Raw genomic sequence first — 22,214 nt, forward strand, 5'->3', positions numbered from 1 at the left:
CATCATATGCCACCAACTGAGTCTGTTGGTCAAGCAAACAATGTTGGTTTCTATAAGAAGTTGATTTGAGAGAGAAGAAAGAGTTCTGTTATAAATATTTATTTTTATATTTTAAATCCTAAGATGTAATACTGAAGAATGTGCACAACTGTTCCTCTGATTGAACAATTTTATATAATTATTTTGTCATGACTTTATTTTTGTCATGATTTTTAAGGAAAGAATTTTTAAAATTAAGTATTATAATTAATTTTCTAGGTATAATCATCTGAAAATGAAAATTATAATTTTTCTTGGACTCTTGGGAGTTACATTTTCAGCCCCGGTAAGTGTCTCATTTTACTCTTGATCTCAGAGTGTAAACCTATGGCTATCCCTTATTTTACCTTTTTTTTTTTTTTCTATTCTTAGCTTATCCCACAACGCCTTTTGTCTGCGAGCAATAGCAATGAGGTTAGTTTCAGTAACAATATCTCCTGCATTTTTTTCATAAAACCTCAGTGGGAAGAGATAAAAGTCTTCTTTTGATTTAGCCTACATCCTATCCACTAGCAAGAGCATATCCAAATAAATTCCAAACTTAGTGTTTGCTACATACAGAAACTTGCTTATAAAATAAGCTTTGCCCCCACCTTTGTTTAATTGTGAGTTCTTCAAAGGCAGAGACAATATCCTCTACATATTTTGTTCTAATAGCAGTTAATTCAGATGTATGTTGATATATAAAATGATCATTTAAACCACTGAACTGGGATAAAATTGTGTAATCTCATATACAGCAGAGATGACGTTACTAAATCCCAATTTGTTGTTTTCAACTCTAACCTCTAATAGCTGTGATTCAAGCACATAAGTTTTGTGGAAATAACATCTCACTTCTAACAGGGAACTGGTCAACCAACTCTGACTTGTACTGTATTTGTAGTAAACATTGTTATTAATCATTTTACCATGTATAGTAATATTTTCATATTTTCTTTCCTTTTCTAGTTACTTCTGAATCTGAATAATGGTCAGTTTTTGCCACTACAGCTTCAGGTATCTCCACCTCAATTATCAGTTTAAGGAAAACATTTTCCTCTGCTCGACATTTTGTATGAGAACAAAATGACATATTCTTTTTTTTTTTTTGGTTGTTCAAAACATTACAAAGCTCTTGACATATCATATTTCATACATTAGATTCAAGTGGGTTATGAACTCCCATTTTTACCCCAAATACTGATTGCAGAATCACATCGGTTACACATCCACATTTTTACATACTGCCATATTAGTAACTGTTGTATTCTGCTACCTTTCCTATCCTCTACTATCCGCCCTCCCCTCCCCTCCCATCTTCTCTCTCTACCCCATCTACTGTAATTCATTTCTCTCCTTGTTTTTTTTCCCATTCCCCTCACAACCTCTTATATGTAATTTTGTATACCAATGAGGGTCTCCTTCCATTTCTATGCAATTTCCCTTTTCTCTCCCTTTCCCTCCCACCTCATGTCTCTATTTAATGTTAATCTTTTCCTCCTGCTCTTCCTCCCTGCTCTGTTCTTAGTTGCTCTCATTATATCAAAGAAGACATTTGGCATTTGTTTTTTAGGGATTGGCTAGCTTCACTTATCTGCTCTAATGCCATCCATTTCCCAGCAAATTCCATGATTTTGTCATTTTTAGTGCTGCGTAATACTCCATTGTGTATAAATGCCCCATTTTTTAATCCATTCATCTATTGAAGGGCATCTGGGTTGATTCCACAGTCTAGCTATTGTGAATTGTGCTGCTATGAACATCGTTGTGGCAGTATCCCTGTAGTACGCTCTTTTAAGATTCCACGAAATTTCCATTTTAAAAGTTATAAATTTGCTCTACATATTATTTTCTGTTTGTTTGTTTTGTTTTGTACCAGGGATTGAACCTAGGGGCACTTAACCACTGAGCCACATCCCTCTGCCCCTTTTTTATGTTTTTTTGTTTTGTTTTGTTTTGCTTTTTTGTTTCTAATTTTGAGACAGGATCTCCCTAAGTCACTCAGGGCCTCACTAACTTTCTGAGGCTGGCTTTGAACTTGCTGTCCTCCTGCCTCAAGTTACTGAGATTACAGGTGTGCACCACTGGGTCCAGTTAGTTCTATATATTCTAATTTTATTTGAAGATTAAAGTAAAAAACTGTAATCTAACTAGCATTTATTTTTTTGAGAACTTCTTATATGCCAGGCACTAATTATCCTACTATAAGATAGTTAAATTAACTATCTTACACAAAGTCATATCCACCTAACTAGTGAGAAAGGAGGAAAACTCAAGATGTGAAAACAGTCTAGCAAGTACAGAAATGGCACTCTTTTATCTCCCTCTTTCTGCTCCATATTTCTCATGACCACTAAAAATGGAACACTGTTTCTGTGGCTCATGAGTCAAGATGTTGTCCTTTTTGGTATAGCAGCATTGAAAATATAGAAATTGTTTAGATTTTGTTTTTTCTTGCTTGTGATTGATTTTAAATTCTTTTTGATCTAAAAGAGACGTTCTTTCTTTCTTTGGTATGCTCCCAGGGCCCATTTAATTCATGGATCCCCCCCTTCTCTGGCTTTCTACAACAGCAGCAGCAGACTGCAATTCCAGGACAGCCGCAGCTCTCACTGTCAACTCTAGACCAGTTTGCTGGACTATCCCCAAATCAGATACCTTTCCCCAGACAAGTCGGTTTTGCCCAAGGAGCTCAAGCTGGCCATCTGGGCCCCTCACAGCCTCAGGCACCGCCACAGACCCAGCAGGGTCCTAATCATGTAAGTTGGGCCAATGTTCTTGTCCTAAGAAAAGAGAAGTGCACATGGAATGTGACCATGAAAATGAATCAGCTTTTAGAATAAGGCAGAAGAGACCTAGTCAAGAATTTTTTCATAAAATTTTGAAAGTTCTTCCTTATATTCTTCGATTTTTAACACACACAATTATTATTATTATTATTATTATTATTATTATTATTATTTTAAAATCAGCTCTATTCTGGATATAACCAGAAATCAAAAGTATCACAGGTTTTAGAGAAGATAATTAGGAAAATTTCATTTTAAAAAGACAAATTTTGTTAATGATAGTTAATACGATAAGTCATCCTTTTTTGGTAGATACTCGGTAATGCAAATGATAAAAGTTATATGGCTAGATCTATAGATAGCAACTTGAAATATTTAAATAACAAAGTTTAGTTTTTTTATATGGCTTTTTTTTTAGCAGATGATGCCCTATGTATTTCCCTTCAAAATGCCTCAAGAACAAGCACAGGTGAGTGAAGAGAATACCATTACTAATACGACAGGTGGCTACTTATACCCTCCACTATGTTTTCTTTTATTCCGTAGCTCTCTGATAGCCGGGTTATAGACACTCACTCCATGGTATCATTCTGTCTAAATACAACCATTGTTGAACTGGCATTATTCTGTTGATGATGGGCTCACTTTGCAAGGTAAGACCAGGCAGCTTAAAAGAATCTCTAAGGTCCCTGAATTCTCAGGAGATTGCTATATTGGAGATAAAGAAACTCACTAAGCCACAGGGGATGCCCTCTCTGCATCTAAAGTACTGGCATTTAAGAATAAATGAAAAAGAAATCCAGGGGATGAATGCACAATTCTAAGTGTTGTTGCAGAAACGAGATGCATTCATATTTCTAGTTCTCCTAGAGCAGAGCTATAAAAACACACACCTACTAAACTGATAATATATGGTATGATGTAGAGATAAGAAACATTTTTCTATATTATTGGCAATTAAATTCTGCTGAAAACATATCCAGGTCCTCACATGCAGGATTTCCAGTTTGACTCAATATTATAATCAATGAGTTCCACTAAATAAGAGAAATTTTTTAAATGAATGTAAACTAATAGAATAATTATATTAATATGGAAAACTCTATCAGTGTTAGCATAATTTATAATACTGGAGTTCAAAGAAACAGGACTATAGATAAATTATATCATTCACCAGTGGAGGACTAATCTTTTTACCAAAAGTTACACTACTTGGCTCTTCTGTAATTACAATTATGTGACTTTGTCTCACCCCATTCCCATTGCAAAACAGAACTTAATTCTAGACATTATCTCATTCTATGCCAGATGCACTTAGAGTCAAATATGTGACAAGTACAACGATTTCATTTCAAAGATCAGGAAGGTTAATCTTAATGAGATTCAATTTCCAATCCCAATGAAGTAAATAGCTGAGTTGGAATGTAATTCTCCACCCTTTTTTTAACCACTAAACCTGTGGCTCATCACCCTAACTTTACATCAAAATCACTGGTGATAATTCTGAAAAGTACAAATGCCCAAACCCTATCATAGACTTTAATAAATCAAAACCTGCAATTAGAAGACAAACATGTTTATCTTCCAAAATGCTCAATTAGGTGATTTTGATTCTTAGCATGGATTAAGAACCACTTTACAAAATATACTCCTCTGGAAATACCATTGCTTATTGTTCTGAAATTTCATGTCTAATATAATCACTTATTTAATAATGCAAAGAAACAAAATAGAAGCTTTATGCATGTACTATGATATGCATGAAGAAGAATAAGTGGAAGCCGATAAATGATAAGGTGGGTGATGGGCATTTTGCTACTTATCTATTATTGGATATTTCTAATATCATGAATTCATATGAATTATTTTAATAAAGTGGCAATTGTTACATTTTCTAATAATTTAATAAAGAATAATTTTTCACTCATATGGTAGGATTTTTAATATAATGTCCTGTAGAATGATTATTCTCAAAAATATTAGGAAAATGTAGCATAGGTTATCCTCCTCTTGGGTATTTGCAAAGTAATTTGTGTATAAAGTTTTTAATATATACTTTTATTTTAAAAAGGCCTCTCTTGTTGAATCTGCTATATCCTAAATTGTTTTATTAAGTAATCTTAAAAATAAAGTCCAATATTATGTGTGATTTAAGTTTTAATCTTGAGAACTGGTTTATCTATTCTTTTATTCATACCTAATAATATGAAACTGCTGTACATAAAACCACTTTAAAATAATATTGACATTAGAACATTAAAAGTATGACATATGATGATCTAATGGAATCTCTTATATGCTTCTGTGATTATAAATAGATGCTTCAATACTATCCGGTGTACATGCTCCTACCCTGGGAACAACCTCAACAAACAGTCACTCAGTCACCCCAACAAACAGGGCAACAAAAATTTGAGGAACAGGTATTGAAAGTGTTTTACTTATTTTTATTTTTTCAACTTTATTTATTTATGTATGTATTTTTCAGTGCTGGGAATTGAACCCAGGGCCTACTGCATGTGAGGCAAGCATTCTACCACTAAGCTACATCCTAAGACTTATCTGACTAGTTCTACCTGAGAATATACAGATTAAGGCAAATTCTCAGAGAAAAAGTAACTAAATATATTTGATGCAAATAATCAACAGCTTGACCTGGTAGATAAAAGAGGATATAAAAGAGGATATATATATATATGGATTCTAAATGAATTAAGTCAGTGAATGAACTCTAATAAAACCAGAGGCCAAAAGCTGAATCACCTCTGAAAATGAAGTTTTCTTACTTCAAAATCTGCTAGCATCCACCTTTATCTATATATATATATACATCATATAGTTATTACTTAAAATAATAAAATACAAAAATAATAGCAATCTTGAAATATCTCTTGACCACTAGATCTTGAGTTAAAATAAGATATAAATATATTTAATTTTGTGAGCCTACAGTGAATATTCAGAATTACACTGTAAATTTGGGTGGCTCATGCATAACTAGCATTCTTTTAATCAAAACGGAAATGTCTTTTTTAATAGTTTTTTTTTAATTGTATTTTTTTATTGATTATTTAAAGCATTACATAGCTCATGATATATCATCTTTCATACATTTGACTCAAATTGTGTTTTGAACTCCCATTTTCACCCCAAATACAGATTGCAGAATCACATCTGTTACATATTCACATTTTTACATAATAGTTTAATTACCACTTTAAAATTTGTCATCACAAATTGCAGAAAACTGAAAATCATACTTTAAATAACTGGCGATACTAATTCTAATTCAATCATGTTACTTTAAAGAGAGTTTTTATCCTAGAAATAATATAGTATTAAAAGGATTCTTGTTAATTTAATAATTGTTACCAACTGAAACACGAAGTTTTTTAAAAAGCATTTAATTAGTATAAAAAATGTAATCTTAATAATTTATCACAAACTTGTAACAAAAATCATTAGTAAAACTAATGCATGTTTCAAAAATCCAACAGATACCATTCTATACTCAATTTGAATATATTCCACAACAAGAAGAACCTGTGAGTAGATGAATATCTTTCTTTTTAAAAAATCCTTTGAAACCATTTGCTTAATTATTTATTAAATATATAACTGTCTTTCAGCTAAATATCACCAGGAACACTTCTCTAGTTGAACAAAGTTGGATTTATCCACACATTGCTAATGAGGCAAACACACAGGAGACCCATGGGGTATCTTCATAAGAAGTCGTGAGCATGACCTTACAGGACTTGGATTTACATTAGATGTCTAGGAGAGAGTTCAGAGTTTGTTATGAAGTGGGTATACTCAAGAAGTTCTTTGATTAGTACTTTCAGGATTCCTACCCAGAAAGCAGGATAATATAGCCAAGGCAAAGATTGTAATTGGTAAATGAGCAACAGTCATAGTATTTTCCAGGCTGTGAGGACACAGGTACTTTTGTGACTTGCACAGTAACCTTGCTTTAAGCAAGATTAGGAAGTTGTCTTGTTTTTTAATTTCATCAGGTGCAGAGACAACCTTTTGTGGTGTTGGTGTCCTGAGATTGTTTATGCTCATCAAGAGAACACCAGGGCCTAGCAGGAATGTCAGAAAGCAGAGCTTCCAGAAGTGAGGCAGAACTGGGTATCCAGCTAGCGATCTAATATAAGCACTTACATCTCTCTTTCTCAAATCTAAACTCCTTGCTACACTTTTAAGAAAATAATTAAAGAAGTTGGGAGCATTTAAATGCTTTGGCCGAATATGTTTAAGTACCACGGTTTAGACTTTTTAAAACTTTCTGGTTTTTCAGGGTGTACCAGGAGGACAACAGCAATTGGCTCTTGACACCCTCTTAGGCACAGCTCCTGAAACTGTTGTGATGGTAAGACTCCTGACCACACTTTGCTAATAACTGGATATCAAAAACTGATGATTTGTAGGTTCCTTCACTAATGTTTGTTTCAATATAAACTTTATTATAATTCCATCAACAATTATTGGTTCTTCTTCTATAATCTTTTGCTAGTCAGGATTCAATTCAGTCCATTCCTCAAATATAATCTATTCCAGTCACTTTTGTTTACCCTTATTTAAAAGCAGTATCAAGAGACCATATTTGTAGACTATATATATTCATAATCTTGCTAAAAATAATTTATGATACGGAAAACCAATAAAGGCCTTATTTATTGCTTTTTAACTCAACCTGTGGCTTTATATTCTTTCCAATTTTGATGTCCTACTTGAACCTATAACCATTTTATTTTCATTCTCTTTCTATAGCCAGGAGGAGGAGTGCTACCATATTTACAGAAAGAAGTGATAAAATTTAGACATGACAGTGCAGGAGCTTTCATGCCTTCCACCTCACCAACACCCAGCAACACCAAGGCTTTTGCTTCTGCTCTAAATCCAACTATTGCCTCAGTGCTTCCAGAAGAGAAGGTAGGGATCCAAAGATTCATCTAACATGAGAAATTTCTGTGTAATGGAAAACATAAAGCTAGTACTTCATTTACAGGCTCAGTCATGAAAATAACAATAAAACAGGAAGTGATATTGGCCAAATTATATGGTTATATTTTGTTCACATGCAAATATGCAACAACATATCCATCATTATGTACAACTATAGTGCACAAATAAAAAATATGGCAAAAACAATATAATCAATACTATAGTAGAGTATATGGTCTGAAGCCTCAATAAGGTGTCAATCAATCACTTCTGACTAACAGTTAATCAATTTATCAGACTGTAATTTAATTTTAATTTAATATGAGTTTCTTATGGAATTCCCTTTTCTCACTAGGCCAAGACTGATAAACTAAGAGAACCATAAGATGTTGTTTTAAGCATTCAGAAATTTTGGGTAGGTATTTGCCAAAAGTCATTCATCAAAAAAACTAATAAAAAATTCTTAACAAAATGATTATTTTAAAAAAAATCTAGTGTTTATTTCTACCTACAAAAACATAATAATTATGATACTTTTAACAATTTTTAAAAATTAATATTGACTCCTGACTATATTGAATTAGTTCTCCCACTTCATTTCACTTTGCAAGCTAAGCATTTTAATAATGCCAATATATCCATATTAGCTTGAAGTAAAACATAATCTCAAAATAATAAAGAAATTTCATAACAACCAGGAAATTTCAATTTTGATGTCCTTAGCAAACCATAATTGATTAATTGCCTGTCTCAATGAGCTTGGTTGGCTGTTGTAGCTACAGTGGGAGTTTGATAGAAGGGCAGTAGTGGAATGACACTAAAAAGTAAAAATACACATGAAAAATCCAACTATTTGACCCAAAATGAAAAACAAAAGATAAATATTTTGAAATCTCCTTCCTGCTGCCTGTGAGTCTCTTCTGATCCCTCCTTTCATGAAAAAGAATATTCAGCATTCAGATAAAAAAAATAGTACCATCAGGAGTGAGTACTATCCATATCTCTTTAAAAAGCCTTCTCATTAAGGTACTACTTTGCACAATACAAGTCAGTTTATTTAGTCAGAAATACTAAAGAGATTTCAGTACAGCTTGACTTTGCTTAATGTGAAATGAATACCAGTGTAAGTAAAGCTTTCTAGTTCTTTAATAAGCAATTTACAAACATCTAGAAAAATTTACACAAACCATTCTAATGATACCAACATGCTCTTCTACCTTATTTTACAGAGAAAAAGATGCAGCAGTGCCCTGGATGTCAATTTAGACTATTAGCTTCCTCGATGCTAGTATCAGTGCTTTGAAATGTGCAAAATATCTTCACTCTTTTCCTGAATTTGTCCTACTTACAAATGGTATTGTAGTATTTAAATATGTTATTAAATTATGCAGTAAGTTCTATATTCACAAAACTTGATTTCTTTTCAAATATTCTATCATTACATAATCTGAAGTATAATAACACGAAGAACAAAGCTAATATCATTAAATCAATTGGAAAATTGTATTAATAAAGGATGACTCTGGAAAATTGTACTATCCATGAGAATAAAGATATACTGTCAATTGATTTGTGGTGGGTGTGGTGATTGAGACTGATGAACTTAAATATGTCCCTAGCTTTCATATGTCATCACCTCTCTATTTCTTCCTGAACACATTCAGTTAGCTTCCTTCTGTTGCCTTCCTTATGAAAACCAAATTTATTTGGTGACAGATGTTGTGAAATATATGTTCCCAATATAACACATCTTCATAGAGAAATAGATATCCTCTTCCAAAAGGATAAATTCCCAGGAAGTTATAGGCTTAGTCTGCCTAGGCAGCATTCTATAGAGAAGAGAGCACTGATTTGGGGTTTCATCAGACTTTTCCTTGAACCTTTAAGTTTCTTAAACAATCTTAGATCTCTCAGGTATAAATTAGATATAAAAATATTTAACTTTCCCTATTTCTGAAAGAACTACTTGAAATAGCTAAAGATTAACTGGATGACTAATAAAACATTATTTCTGGATGGTTCTGTGAGGATGTTTGGAAGATAAGAGTATTCAAATCAGTAGACAGTGTAAAGATCACCCTTACAACTGTGAGCAGGCATCATGTAATCTAAGGGCCTGACTAGAACAAAAAGGTAGAAGAAAGCAAATTTGCACTTTCTTCTTGAGCTAGGGAAAGAATTTTCTCATACTGTTAAACATTGGCATACCCAGTTCTCCGTCTTCAGTCTGGGACCAGGATGTACTTTGGGTGTGGACTAGTACTTCCCAGCCAGCTTTCCTGGGCCTTGGATTTGCAGAGGGCAGATTGTTAATCTTAGCTTGCGTAATTCCATTCTATAAGCCAATAGTTTTCTATGTATTCATATTTATATAATTACTTCTGTCTCTCTGGAGAACATTTTTAAAAATATATGGAGAGTATATAAATGCAATGTCAATTATATAAGGGCATTAAACAAATAAGTATGACATAAATAAAATAATATATTAATAATAAACTCTCAGAAGCTTATCAAGAATAAATATTTTATTGAAAAAATTAACATCAAACGAAATATGTTGAACTCATTTATTTATTCCAGGCAATATTAACAGGCCATTATCACCCTGGAAAATTCTAAGTGATCCAGTTGAATCACTCAAAGATCGAAAATAAGCTACTAATCTTTGTTCTATACCAATCTGTTACAGAAACATGTTGAGTTTTGTTCAAGTATTCATCCGCAAAAATCAGGTTTGAATACCTGAATATTAGAATCACTGTCAATGAAATGTTCTTTGTTTCCAAAATATTTTATGAAAGAGCTTTAAATTCTATCATTTTGGCTACTAAAAGTAGGAAGACAAGAGGTGAAGCTCATGGAAACAGCATCAGAATACCTGCAACGAACTATGGTATTCATTTGTCTTAACCCTGTCAACCCACCTCTCTCCCAGCCCAGATTAAAACAAAGCAGAAGCAGTTATATTTTGAAAAGGTTATGACCAGAAAAATTCTATGTAGAATAATTTTTCTAAAAATCAACTTTGCTTTTACTTCAAAGGGGAATGAAGGGAAAGGAGGGAGGGTGGGAATGGGAAAGACAGTAGAATGAATCAGACATAACTTTCCTATGTGCATACATGAATACATGACCAGTGTAACGCCACATCACATATAACCATAAGAATAGGAAGTTATACTCCATGTATGTATGATATGTCAAAATGCACTCTACTGTCATGTATATCTAAAAATCACAAAATAAATAAATAAATACGTAAATAAAATACATTGCCTTCACTTTGAAATTCACAATAAAGCTTCAAAACTTTCCCTATCCACCTTTTTCCACTGGGTTCTTCCTATCTAAATGTATTTTAACAGCATTAGTTCTAGACTGTAATACAGAATCCATGTATGACCTCACCTCCAGTATTACATCTGTTATTGAATTAAAATGGAGAGGAGATGTGAAGAATCTCCAAGAAGACAAAGTCATGTAGGCCTCATGATGACTTAAACTTGCTTGATTTGCAATCATAAGCCAAACAACTTGAGCTATTTTTTTTTTATTAATGCTTATATTAAAGCAAAACAGAAATTCAGAAATCAATCAGAAGCACCAACAAACACAGAGTGAGTATGCAACAGGATAGACCAAATAAGGTAACTGTGTGTTGGTAACTAATGTTTTTGCTTTAACTCTGAGACATTGAAAAGTAGATCCTCCCCCTTGTGATTCCTCAGTGAAGCTCCCCAATCACTTATGGTTTGGAGCTACCCAATTAATACATTAATTGATATTCACTAAAATAAACTCTTAAAAGTTGTATGGTGCTTCCATTTAACTTTTTAACACATCCATATCCAATCTTTCATCATAACCTAATAATACTTTAAGTGTATAAGTGAATTGTACAGTTTGACAAGTCTAAATAAATATATATACCTTATAATAACCACCCCATCAAAAGAGAACAATTCTAACACACCATAAATTTCTTCCTGCTCTTTTCTGGTCAATATAAACTCCTTACTCTTATTGTAAGCAATTTCTTCTTTTATTTCTATCACAATATGTTAACTTTGCCTATTTTATTTAAATCACACCCTATGCATTGCTTTGGTTCTGGTTTCTTCTACTCAACTTAATGCTTCTGTGATTCACTCACGCTTTTGCTTCAATGTCAATATTATATTGTAGGACTATATATCACATTTTTTAATCCATTCTCTTATTCTGGAACATTTGTGGTATTTCTGTTACTGAACAGCATGAATTAAACTGCTTTGAATATTCATGTACACCTCTGTTTGTAAACATGTGTTTTCATATCATAGGATAAGTATATGTAAGTATAATTTTAAATATGTGTCAGTGTAGCTGTACCATCTGCAACATGGTAAATATGTATAAAAATTCTACTTCCTCCACCTTCTAGCCAACATTGATAATTGTTTGCCTTTTTTAAAAAAATATTTTCCTGAATTCCTCTCCTGCTACACATCACTTAAATGATAATCTTTGCAGTTTGACCTCAGTTCTGTTTTTTTTTTTGAATGCAAATGCAAAGATTTTATTTTTTTATTATAGAAGGCTTCTATACTTATCAAAATATGAAATATGTATTTCATTACATATGTATTTCATTAAAATAAACACAAATATATATAGTGAAGATGTAACTGAGGGAAAACCTAAATAAACCCTGGACCTTCACTTGCTTTTATTTTAATTTTAAAATCACTAATTTTGGAGGTCATTCAGCTAAATTATATATCATTATTTTCCCACTACCTTTTCTGTAGAGGACACCTTGATTGAAGCCCCCTAATGGGTTAACACTGCTCTCCCTCAAGTCATTCGTTATTCCTTTCCCCTGTTTTATTTTTTATTTTTTTAATTGTATTTTTTTATTGATTATTTAAAGCATTACATAGCTCATGATATATCATCTTTCATACATTTGACTCAAATTGTGTTTTGAACTCCCATTTTCACCCCAAATACAGATTGCAGTTTTTTTTCTCTCTTTCAAAAACCACTGCATGAACATTTCTATTGTGACTTTAATAGCATTTATAAGGAATCATTGACTCCTAAATCTGAACCTTGGCATACTTGTAGTCTAATATATTAAATACTATAGTTAAGATTCTGTCTTTAATTTTAGCTATTTTAATGAATAGGAAGAGACATCAATGACTTTTAATTTGCATTTGCTTAATGACTAATTATGTTACTTTATTGTTAATGCTTACAATTGGCCTTTTGTACATCTGTGTGTGTGTGTGTGTGTGTGTGTGTGTGTGTGTGTGTGTGTAGTGTGCTGGGGTTTGAACCCAGGGCCTCTCATATGCTGAGCAAGAGCTCTACCACTGAGTTACACCCCTTAGTCCCCAAATATCTTTTTTGAAACTTTTTTATCCCCACATTTTTGTAGATAAAATTTTCTGGTCATAAAATTCTTTTTTTCCCATACCTTAGAGATGTCATTACATTATCTTCTGGCTTCCACTCCTCTACTGGTTTGGATGAAGTTGCCCTGTACAACACAATGTGCCTTTTTTTTTCCTTAGCTGTTTTAAGCTTTCATGTATCTTTGGTGTTCAGCAGTTTGACTACAATAGACAAATTAGGTGTGGTTACTTACCACTGTATGAATCCTATTTACACTGAACTTCCTGTATTTGTGTGTTGGTTTTGATCAAATTTAGAAAAGTTTCCTTGTGATTCTTTTACTTGTTTTTGGTTCCATTTTTTCTCTTCTCCACTCTCAAACTCCAGTTGCGTTTATATTAGATAACTTGATATTATTCTTCAGATCATCAAGACTTTGTTAATTTATTTTTCTTGAGTGTGTCAGTTTGGAAAATTTCCATTGACCCTCAAATTCATTAATACTTTCTTTATTATATTCATACTGCTATTTAATATCATCTACTGGGTTTCATATTCTGTATTTTTTTATTTTAATTCTATGAGTTCCATTTGATTTTTTAAATAGTTTTCTAATCTCTCCAGAAATTTCCATACTCTTCATTCAATGTATTAATCTTACATCTGTCAACATTTAAACACATTTATCCTAGTTGTTTTAAGGTTTTTGTCTGCTGATTTCAGTGTCTAGATTTTGAGTCTGTCTCTATTGACTTTTACTTCTGAGCACAGACACATTTCCTTATTTCTTTTACATATCTATTTTGTTGTTGTTTCTTTTCTCAACTGTGTGTTAACATTGTAAATGGCAAAACAGAAACTCTGAATTCTTTTTTTCTTGACCTCAGTTCTGTTTTTTTTTCCTCCCTACCATTTTCCTCCAAAGAGTGTCCCTCTACATTGATTTTGTAGTGGATTTTTTTGTTTGTTTGTTTGTATTGTTGTTTTTATTTTCTTGTTTATATATTTATTTCACACTAGTCCTTAGTACTAGGGCAAAACTCAGTCCTATCAGTGTGGGCTTTGACCTGTGGGTTCCTGTTCTGGTATTCCAGTGGAAAGCCAGGGTGTCTATCAACCTAAGTTGGTAGAACTCTAACCTTGGTTTCTAGAGCAAAAGGAAACTGCTGAAATCTCTGTTTGGCCTTTTCAGAGTTTTAACTGTTGTAAAATCCTGGGCTTCTTAATATCTCACCTTCCATGTGCATGGTTTGGAAGTCCATCGAGTATTTGGGTGAAGAGTATACTCAAACTTTAAGGCTCTCACTTCAGAGTGTCCCTTCTTTATGGGACTTATCCCTTCAGCTATTCCCAAACTTTCTCCTCCGATGCCTCAGGTTAAATGACTGACTTCCCTCCTGTAGAATAGCTGTCCCCACACCCAGCATGGGGGGAATGCCTACGAAGGCAGTCAAACAGATGTGGCTCTCAACCTTATCACAAGAGTCTAATTTTCTTGGGGTTTTGCCTACATTTGATCATTGTGTCTTCAAACTGTTGTTTTATCTTTCGTTCATTTATAGTTGCTACCAAGATAAAGTTCAGTGTAATATAAGCCTCTTTATCACTGTCAGAGGACACGGATCTGTATTCTTAGTGTTTTGATAGACACCTTGGCTTTCCACTGAAATACCAGAAAAGGAACCCACAGGTCAAAGCCCACATTGATAGGACTGAGTTTTGCCCTAGTACTAAGGACTAATGTGAAATAATTATATAAACAAGTAAGTAACAAACAACAACACAAACAAACAAAATCCACTACAAAATCAATGTAGAGGAACACTCTTGAATGGCCTTCTCTTCATTTTCGCTGTCACCAGTTTCCTGAAGGTCACCATCATCTTTCAGGAGGATTAATAGACAACACCTACAAATGTGACAGACTAACAGAGTGATCGTTCGAAAAATGGAAGCCTGATTATGTCCCCACCTTGCTTCAAACTACCCAATACCTTCCCATTGACCTCTGTTTAAATGTCAAACTCCTTTACCTGGCTTAAAAAGTCCATCATCACTTGGTCCTAATGATACCTCTGTCGTCATGCCCTTCATCATTGTACTCCAGCCGATGTCAACTCTTTTGTCTTTCATGGAAAAAGTCATGTACTTCTGATCTTTAAAATTCCAGTTTCTTTTTCCTCTTTTTACAACATTTTCCTAATCCTTTTAATTTGTCTAAAACCTTATAAACTTTTAGATCTTAATTTCTGTACATTTCTATGGTGAATACCATAAAATTTCCTCAGTCATTTCACACACAAAAAATATATATTCTTAATATTTTTTGTCTAATAAGCTATAGGCAAATTTTCCTGATTGCCATTATACAGTGCCTTGCACATAATTAAGGCAACATAAATACTTTAAAAATTACCAAAAGTAATCTGCTTTGGAAATTATCTAATTCTCCCATTTCATAACTTAAATGGCAAAGGCCCAAAACTGAGAAGCCCTATTTCTCTCAAAAAAAGAAAAATAAGATATGAAAATGCTATGGATACACTTTGTATATAAATCAAATTCTATTAGCAACTTTGCTTATTCTTTATATCTTGAAAATAAAAAAGTTAATATTTATCTTCTAAGATGCCCCATTATGATAAAAATCATTTTATGGCTGGTTTCAAAACTTTTCTTATCCCAGTCAAAATGCATCCTATTTTTTAATTTAACTGCTTAGAATATTTAAAATTAAAAGACTATATAATATATGTGTTTTGTTCAACTGAGTCTGAATGAAACCTCTTGTACAGAAAAACAATTTTTAAATAATGGATTATAAAGTTATTTAACCCCACTATGATTCACTAAGTGCATTTTTCCCTAATTCATTTCATGTTCCTTATGCTGTGGTTAGGATCTGACTAATTCTGAATTTAGTCACATAGTTTATTAGATTTCTAATCCTATGTTCTTAACTTGCTAAGCCCACTTTATTCATCTATAAAATAGAGATACTTTATAGTTTATCCCACAGGGCTATTGTGTGTGCTTACGTGTGTGTATACAGTATTATTATGTATTTAGAGAAATTCACATAAAGCATTTGTCAGTTTTTAGCACATAAACTTTTTGGAAATGTTACCTTAAATAATACAAAGCTAACACATCATTTTCTAATTGCAAGGACCTTTATGATTTAGCTTAACTGGAATCTTTGTAAATCCAAAAATCTTACATTTTGATAATTCAAAGACAAAAATAAGAGTGTAAAAACTTGAGATTCTGGACCATGAATATGGAGATCAGATGTATACCTGAAGGAGACTATCAGTTCAAGTACAAAACTTTTAATATTGATGCACTGTCATATAAAAACATCATTTTTGTTTTATTGTTAAAGCTAAAATTGTTAAAATTGTTAAAGCTATGTGGAAAAGGGGGAGGGGAAATTTTGTAATTTAATGCTGAATAAGTGAGTGGTTATCAAAGGTCAAGAGACTTGTCCAAGTTAAATCAGCTGGTAGGTAGAAGGATATGATTCATACAAGGAAGGATGAGTATACAGGCCTTTTCCTAAACCTCTGCAAGAGGAGCTGAGAAATTTCTATTCAGAAGTCACAGGAGACTGTCTACAGAGCACCATGTAGTCAGACATGGTAGCAGTCCTGTAGACTGTGTTTATTTTAAAGTATTTATCTTCTTTTTAAACATTTCAGAAAATAATATATAATTTGTGTGTGTGTGTATATATATATATGTATACATATGTGTGTATATATATATATGTATACATATGTGTATATATATATATATATGTATATACACATATATATGTATATTATGATAGTACAAAAAAGGAGGTGTTTAAAGAAATTATATGGTTTTGCAGAAGGAGATGGAAGTTCTATGTTGAACTACATACATTATGTTTTAATCTATGTCAAATATCATAATTTTTGTCTTTTAAGCCATTTAATTATACATCAAATTATTAATAAAGCACTAAGGCAATCAGCGGCCACCATCTTGGAGAGCTGAAGTATCCACCGCCACTCTCCGACAGATTGCAACAACAAAACAGGTGTATGTCACTCAGCTCAGCCCCCATACATCGGGGGATTTCGCATAAAATCTCTCCTAGGCTTTCTGGGGGAGGGAGTATCAGAGTGAGCCTGCATAAAGACTAAGGGAAAACTAGAGGCACCTGACCTTCAACCCCCCCTCCCATCAGCAGCCAAAACAAAACCTGTCTAGCCAGCGCTGGGGGAGGGGCAAGCAGAAAAAATCAAAACCATAGAGGGCCGGGGATCCCAAAAGCCAACTGTGTGACCCTGGAGATCCAGGCTGTCTGATTCACACGGCCTGCCCCGCGGCTACAGAAGGCGTGGCGCCGCAGAGAAGGGATTAACTAGCAAGCAGGGAAATAAGTGGCTGCGACACGGTGGAATCCCACCAGCCAAGCCCGCACTGACCCCCGGGCTGAGTACGGGATTTCAGACGGGGAAGGAAGCGGTACAGTTCTATCCCCCACAAGGGAAACAAAACAATAGAGTGCCGGGGTTCCCAATAGCCACCCTACACACCCAACAAACGGCAGGCCCAGAGTACAGTTTGAACTGCTGAGAACCATCACTCAGGGGAAATCTGGTCTAGCAGGAGAAACCAAGACTAGCAGGAGAAACCAGGGGACTAGAGGCAAGGCCCTCGCGACTGGGCGGCTGTAAACTGCAGGCCCGCCGGCGACAGTTCACCCACTGCCCGCGTAACTGGGCGGTAGGAGAACGCCCGCCCGCTGGCGACTGATCACCTGCCCGCGGCCTGTGATACTGGGCGGCTGGAGACCGCCCGCCTGCTGCGACCGGGAGCTGAAACCAAACAGAGACAGTCCAGTCACACCCCCCCATTAGGACACCCCGGCAAGGAGACTGGGGCCCGTCATAGCAGAGTAGTGTCGTCACTGGAGCTCGGACGTCGGAATTCCTTCCCAGCGGAATCCACATTAGCAGGCATAGTTTAACAACACAAAGGAGAGACATCAGAGTAATACAGAAACAAAACAAATCTATAGAAGAGAGCAGAAACACGACAATCAAATAGAGCTGGAAAGTAACGTGGACAACATGAGAAAACAAGGGAAAAAAGGATTACAAACAATGCAAGACAACTTAATTATACAGGAGGACATAGAAACATCAGAAGCAGGGATAGGGAAAGAACTCAAGGCATACCTAACTCGAATGGAAAGGAATATTAGAGAAGACATGAGACAGCAAGTCCAAGAAATAAAAGCATATTTTGAAAATGAATTAAACAAACAAATTCAAATGGCAAAAAATGAGCTCTACCAGGAGATAGAGATCTTAAAAAAAATCAAACAATAATCCTAGAATTGCAGGAAACTATAAACCAAATGAAAAACTCAAACGAGAATATTACAAATAGACTTGATCAAGTAGAAGTCAGAACATCAGATAATGAAGACAAGGTTTATCAACTTGAAAAGAATATAGTCAACACAGAAAAGATGCTTAAATCCCACGAGCAATCTATTCAAGAGATATGGGATGTCATAAAAAAACCAAATTTGAGAGTCATAGGGATAGAAGAAGGCACAGAGATTCAAACCAAAGGAATGGACAGCATATTAAATGAAATAATTCTAGAAAACTTCCCAGAGATGAAAGATGGAATGGATTGCCAAATCCTGGAAGCCTACAGGACCCCAAACATTCAAAACCATAATAGACCAACTCCAAGACATATAATTATGAAGATAGCCAACGTACAGAACAAGGAAAGAATATTAAAAGCTACGAGAGAAAAGAGGCAGATTACATTCAGGGGTAAACCAATTAGGTTAACAACCGATTTCTCATCACAGACTTTGAAAGCGAGAAGATCCTGGAACAATGTATTTCAAACGCTGAAAAATAATGGATTCCAACCAAGAATACTGTATCCAGCAAAATTGAGCTTCAAATTTTACAATGAAATTAAAATCTTTCACAATAAACCAAAGCTAAAAGAATTCGCAGCAAGAAAACCAGCTCTGCAAAGCATTTTGAGCAAAACACTACAAGAAGAGGAATTGAAAAATAGTGCCCAAAACTAACAGCAGGAGGTATCTCAGTAAAGGGGGAGGAAAGTAACCAAAAAGTAAAACTAGCCAAACTAAAATAAATAAATAAAGAAGTATGACTGGAAGTACAAATCATATCTCAATTGTAACCTTAAATGTTAATGGCCTAAACTCACCAATCAAGAGACATAGGCTAGTAACCTGGATCAAAAAAACAAATCCAACAACATGCTGCCTTCAGGAGACTCATATGATAGGAAAAGACATACACAGGCTGAAGGTAAAAGGTTGGGAAAAATCATACCACTCACATGGCCCTCAGAAGCAAGCAGGAGTGGCCATACTCATATCGAATAAAATCAACTTCAAACCTAAGTTAATCAAGAAGGATAAAGAAGGACACTATATACTGTTAAAAGGAACCATCCACCAACAAGACATAACAATCATCAATTTGTATGCACCAAACAATGGAGCTGCAACGTTCATAAAACAAACTCTCCTCAAGTTCAAGAGTCAAATAGACCACAACACAATAATTATGGGTGACATCAACACACCGCTCTCGCCATTAGACAGATCCTCCAGACAAAATCTGAATAAAGAAACTATAGAACTCAACAGCACAATCAATAACCTAGACTTAACCAACATATATAGAATATATCAACCATCATCAAGTGGATACACGTTCTTCTCAGCAGCACATGGATCCTACTCAAAGATAGACCATATATTATGCCACAAGGCAACTCTTAGTAAATATAAAGGTGTGGAGATAATACCATGCACCATATCTGATCATAATGGAATGAAATTGGAAATCAATGATAAAAGAAGGAAGGAAAAATCCTACATCACATGGAAAATGAACAATATGTTATTGAATGATCAATGGGTTATAGAAGACATAAAGGAGGAGATGAAAAAATTCTTAGAGTCAAATGATAATACAGACACAACATACCAGAATCTATGGGACACAATGAAAGCAGTTTTAAGAGGGAAATTCATTTCTTGGAGTTCTTACCTCAAAAAAAGAAAAAAACCAACAAATAAATGAACTCACACAACACCTCAAAAACCTAGAAAAGGAAGAGCAAAACAACAGCAAATGTAGTAGAAGACAAGAAATAATTAAAATTAGAGCAGAAATCAACGAAATTGAAACAAAAGAAACCATTGAAAAAATTGATAAAACTAAAAGTTGGTTCTTTGAAAAAATAAATAAGATAGACAAGCCCTTAGCCATGCTAACGAAAAGAAGAAAAGAGAGAACTCAAATTACTAACATATGGGATGAAAAAGGCAATATCACAACAGACACTACAGAAATACAGAAGATAATTAGAAAGTATTTTGAAACCCTATATTCCAATAAAATAGAAGATAGTGAAGATATCAATAAATTTCTTAAGGCATATGATTTGCCCAGATTGAGACAGGAAGACACACACAATTTAAACAGACCAATAACAAAGGAAGAAATAGAAGAAGCCATCAAAAGACTACCAACCAAGAAAAGCCCTGGACCGGATGGGTATACAGCGGAGTTCTACAAAACCTTCAAAGAAGAAGCTATTTCAAGAAATAGAAAAAGAAGGAGCTCTTCCAAATTCATTCTATGAGGCCAACATCACTTTGATCCCAAAACCAGACAAAGATACTTCAAAGAAAGAAAACTACAGACCAATATCTCTAATGAACTTGGATGCAAAAATTCTCGATAAAATTCTGGCGAATCGAATACAAAAACATATCAGAAAACTTGTGCACCATGATCAAGTAGGATTCATTCCTGGGATGCAAGGCTGGTTCAATATACGGAAATCAATAAATGCTATTCACCACATCAATAGACTTAAAGACAAGAACCATATGATCATCTCGATAGATGCAGAAAAAGCATTTGACAAAGCACAGCATCCCTTTATGTTCAAAACACTAGAAAAACTAGGGATAACAGGAACTTACCTCAACATTGTAAAAGCTATATATGCTAAACCTCAGGCTAGCATCGTCCTAAACAGAGAAAACTGAAGGCATTCCCTCTAAAATCTAGAACAAGACAGGGATGCCCTCTATCACCACTTCTATTCAATTTAGTTCTCGAAGTACTAGCCAGAGCAATTAGACAGACAAAAGAAATTAAAGGCATAAAAATAGGAAAAGAAAAAATTAAATTATCGCTATTTGCAGATGACATGATAATATACCTAACAGACCCAAAAGGGTCTACAAAGAAGCTGCTAGAGTTAATAAATGAATTCAGCAAAGTGGAAGGTTATAAAATCAACACGCATAAATCAAAGGCATTCCTGTATATCAGCAACAAAACTTCTGAAATGGAAATAAGGAAAACCACTCCATTCACAATATCCTCAAAGAAAATAAAATACTTGGGAATCAAACTAACAAAAGAGGTGAAAGATTTATACAATGAAAACTACAGAACCCTAAAGAGAGAGATAGAAGAAGATCTCAGAAGATGGAAAAATGTACCCTGTTCATGGATAGGCAGAACTAACATCATCAAAATGGCGATATTACCCAAAGTTCTCTACAGGTTTAATGCGATGCCAATCAAAATCCCAATGGAATTTCTTGTAGAAATAGACAAAGCAATCATGAAATTCATATGGAAAAACAAAAGACCCAGAATAGCAAAAGCAATTCTAAGCAGGAAGTGTGAATCTGGAGGTATAGCGATACTAGAGGTCAAACTGTACTACAAAGCAATAGTAACAAAAACAGCATGGTACTGGTACCAAAACAGGCAGGAGGACCAATGGTACAGAATAGAGGACACAGAGACTAATCCACAAAGTTACAACTATCTTATATTTGATAAAGGGGCTAAAAACATGCAACGGAGGAAGGATAGCATCTTCAACAAATGGTGCTGGGAAAATTGGAAATCCATATGCAACAAAATGAAATTGAATCCCTTTCTCTCGCCATCCACAAAAATTTACTCAAAATGGATCAAGAAGCTAGATATCAAA

The 22,214-nt window shown here is 34.1% G+C and overlaps 1 protein-coding gene across 1 annotated transcript; it reads left to right on the forward strand.

The window, feature by feature from the left end:
• Positions 1-274: 274 nt before the first annotated feature.
• Positions 275-8,145, forward strand: ODAM (odontogenic, ameloblast associated; the record flags this gene model as incomplete). Its single annotated transcript, XM_081303797.1, has 10 exons — positions 275-325; positions 412-453; positions 991-1,038; positions 2,547-2,780; positions 3,229-3,279; positions 5,129-5,233; positions 6,308-6,355; positions 7,114-7,185; positions 7,587-7,748; positions 8,116-8,145. The coding sequence occupies 10 exons, from the start codon at positions 275-277 to the stop codon at positions 8,143-8,145; spliced, it is 843 nt and encodes a 280-aa protein (XP_081159923.1).
• Between the last annotated feature and the right edge of the window lie 14,069 nt (positions 8,146-22,214).

Source organism: Spermophilus citellus, assembly GCF_964194105.1.
Source record: "Spermophilus citellus genome assembly, chromosome: 8".
NCBI lineage: Eukaryota > Metazoa > Chordata > Mammalia > Rodentia > Sciuridae > Spermophilus > Spermophilus citellus.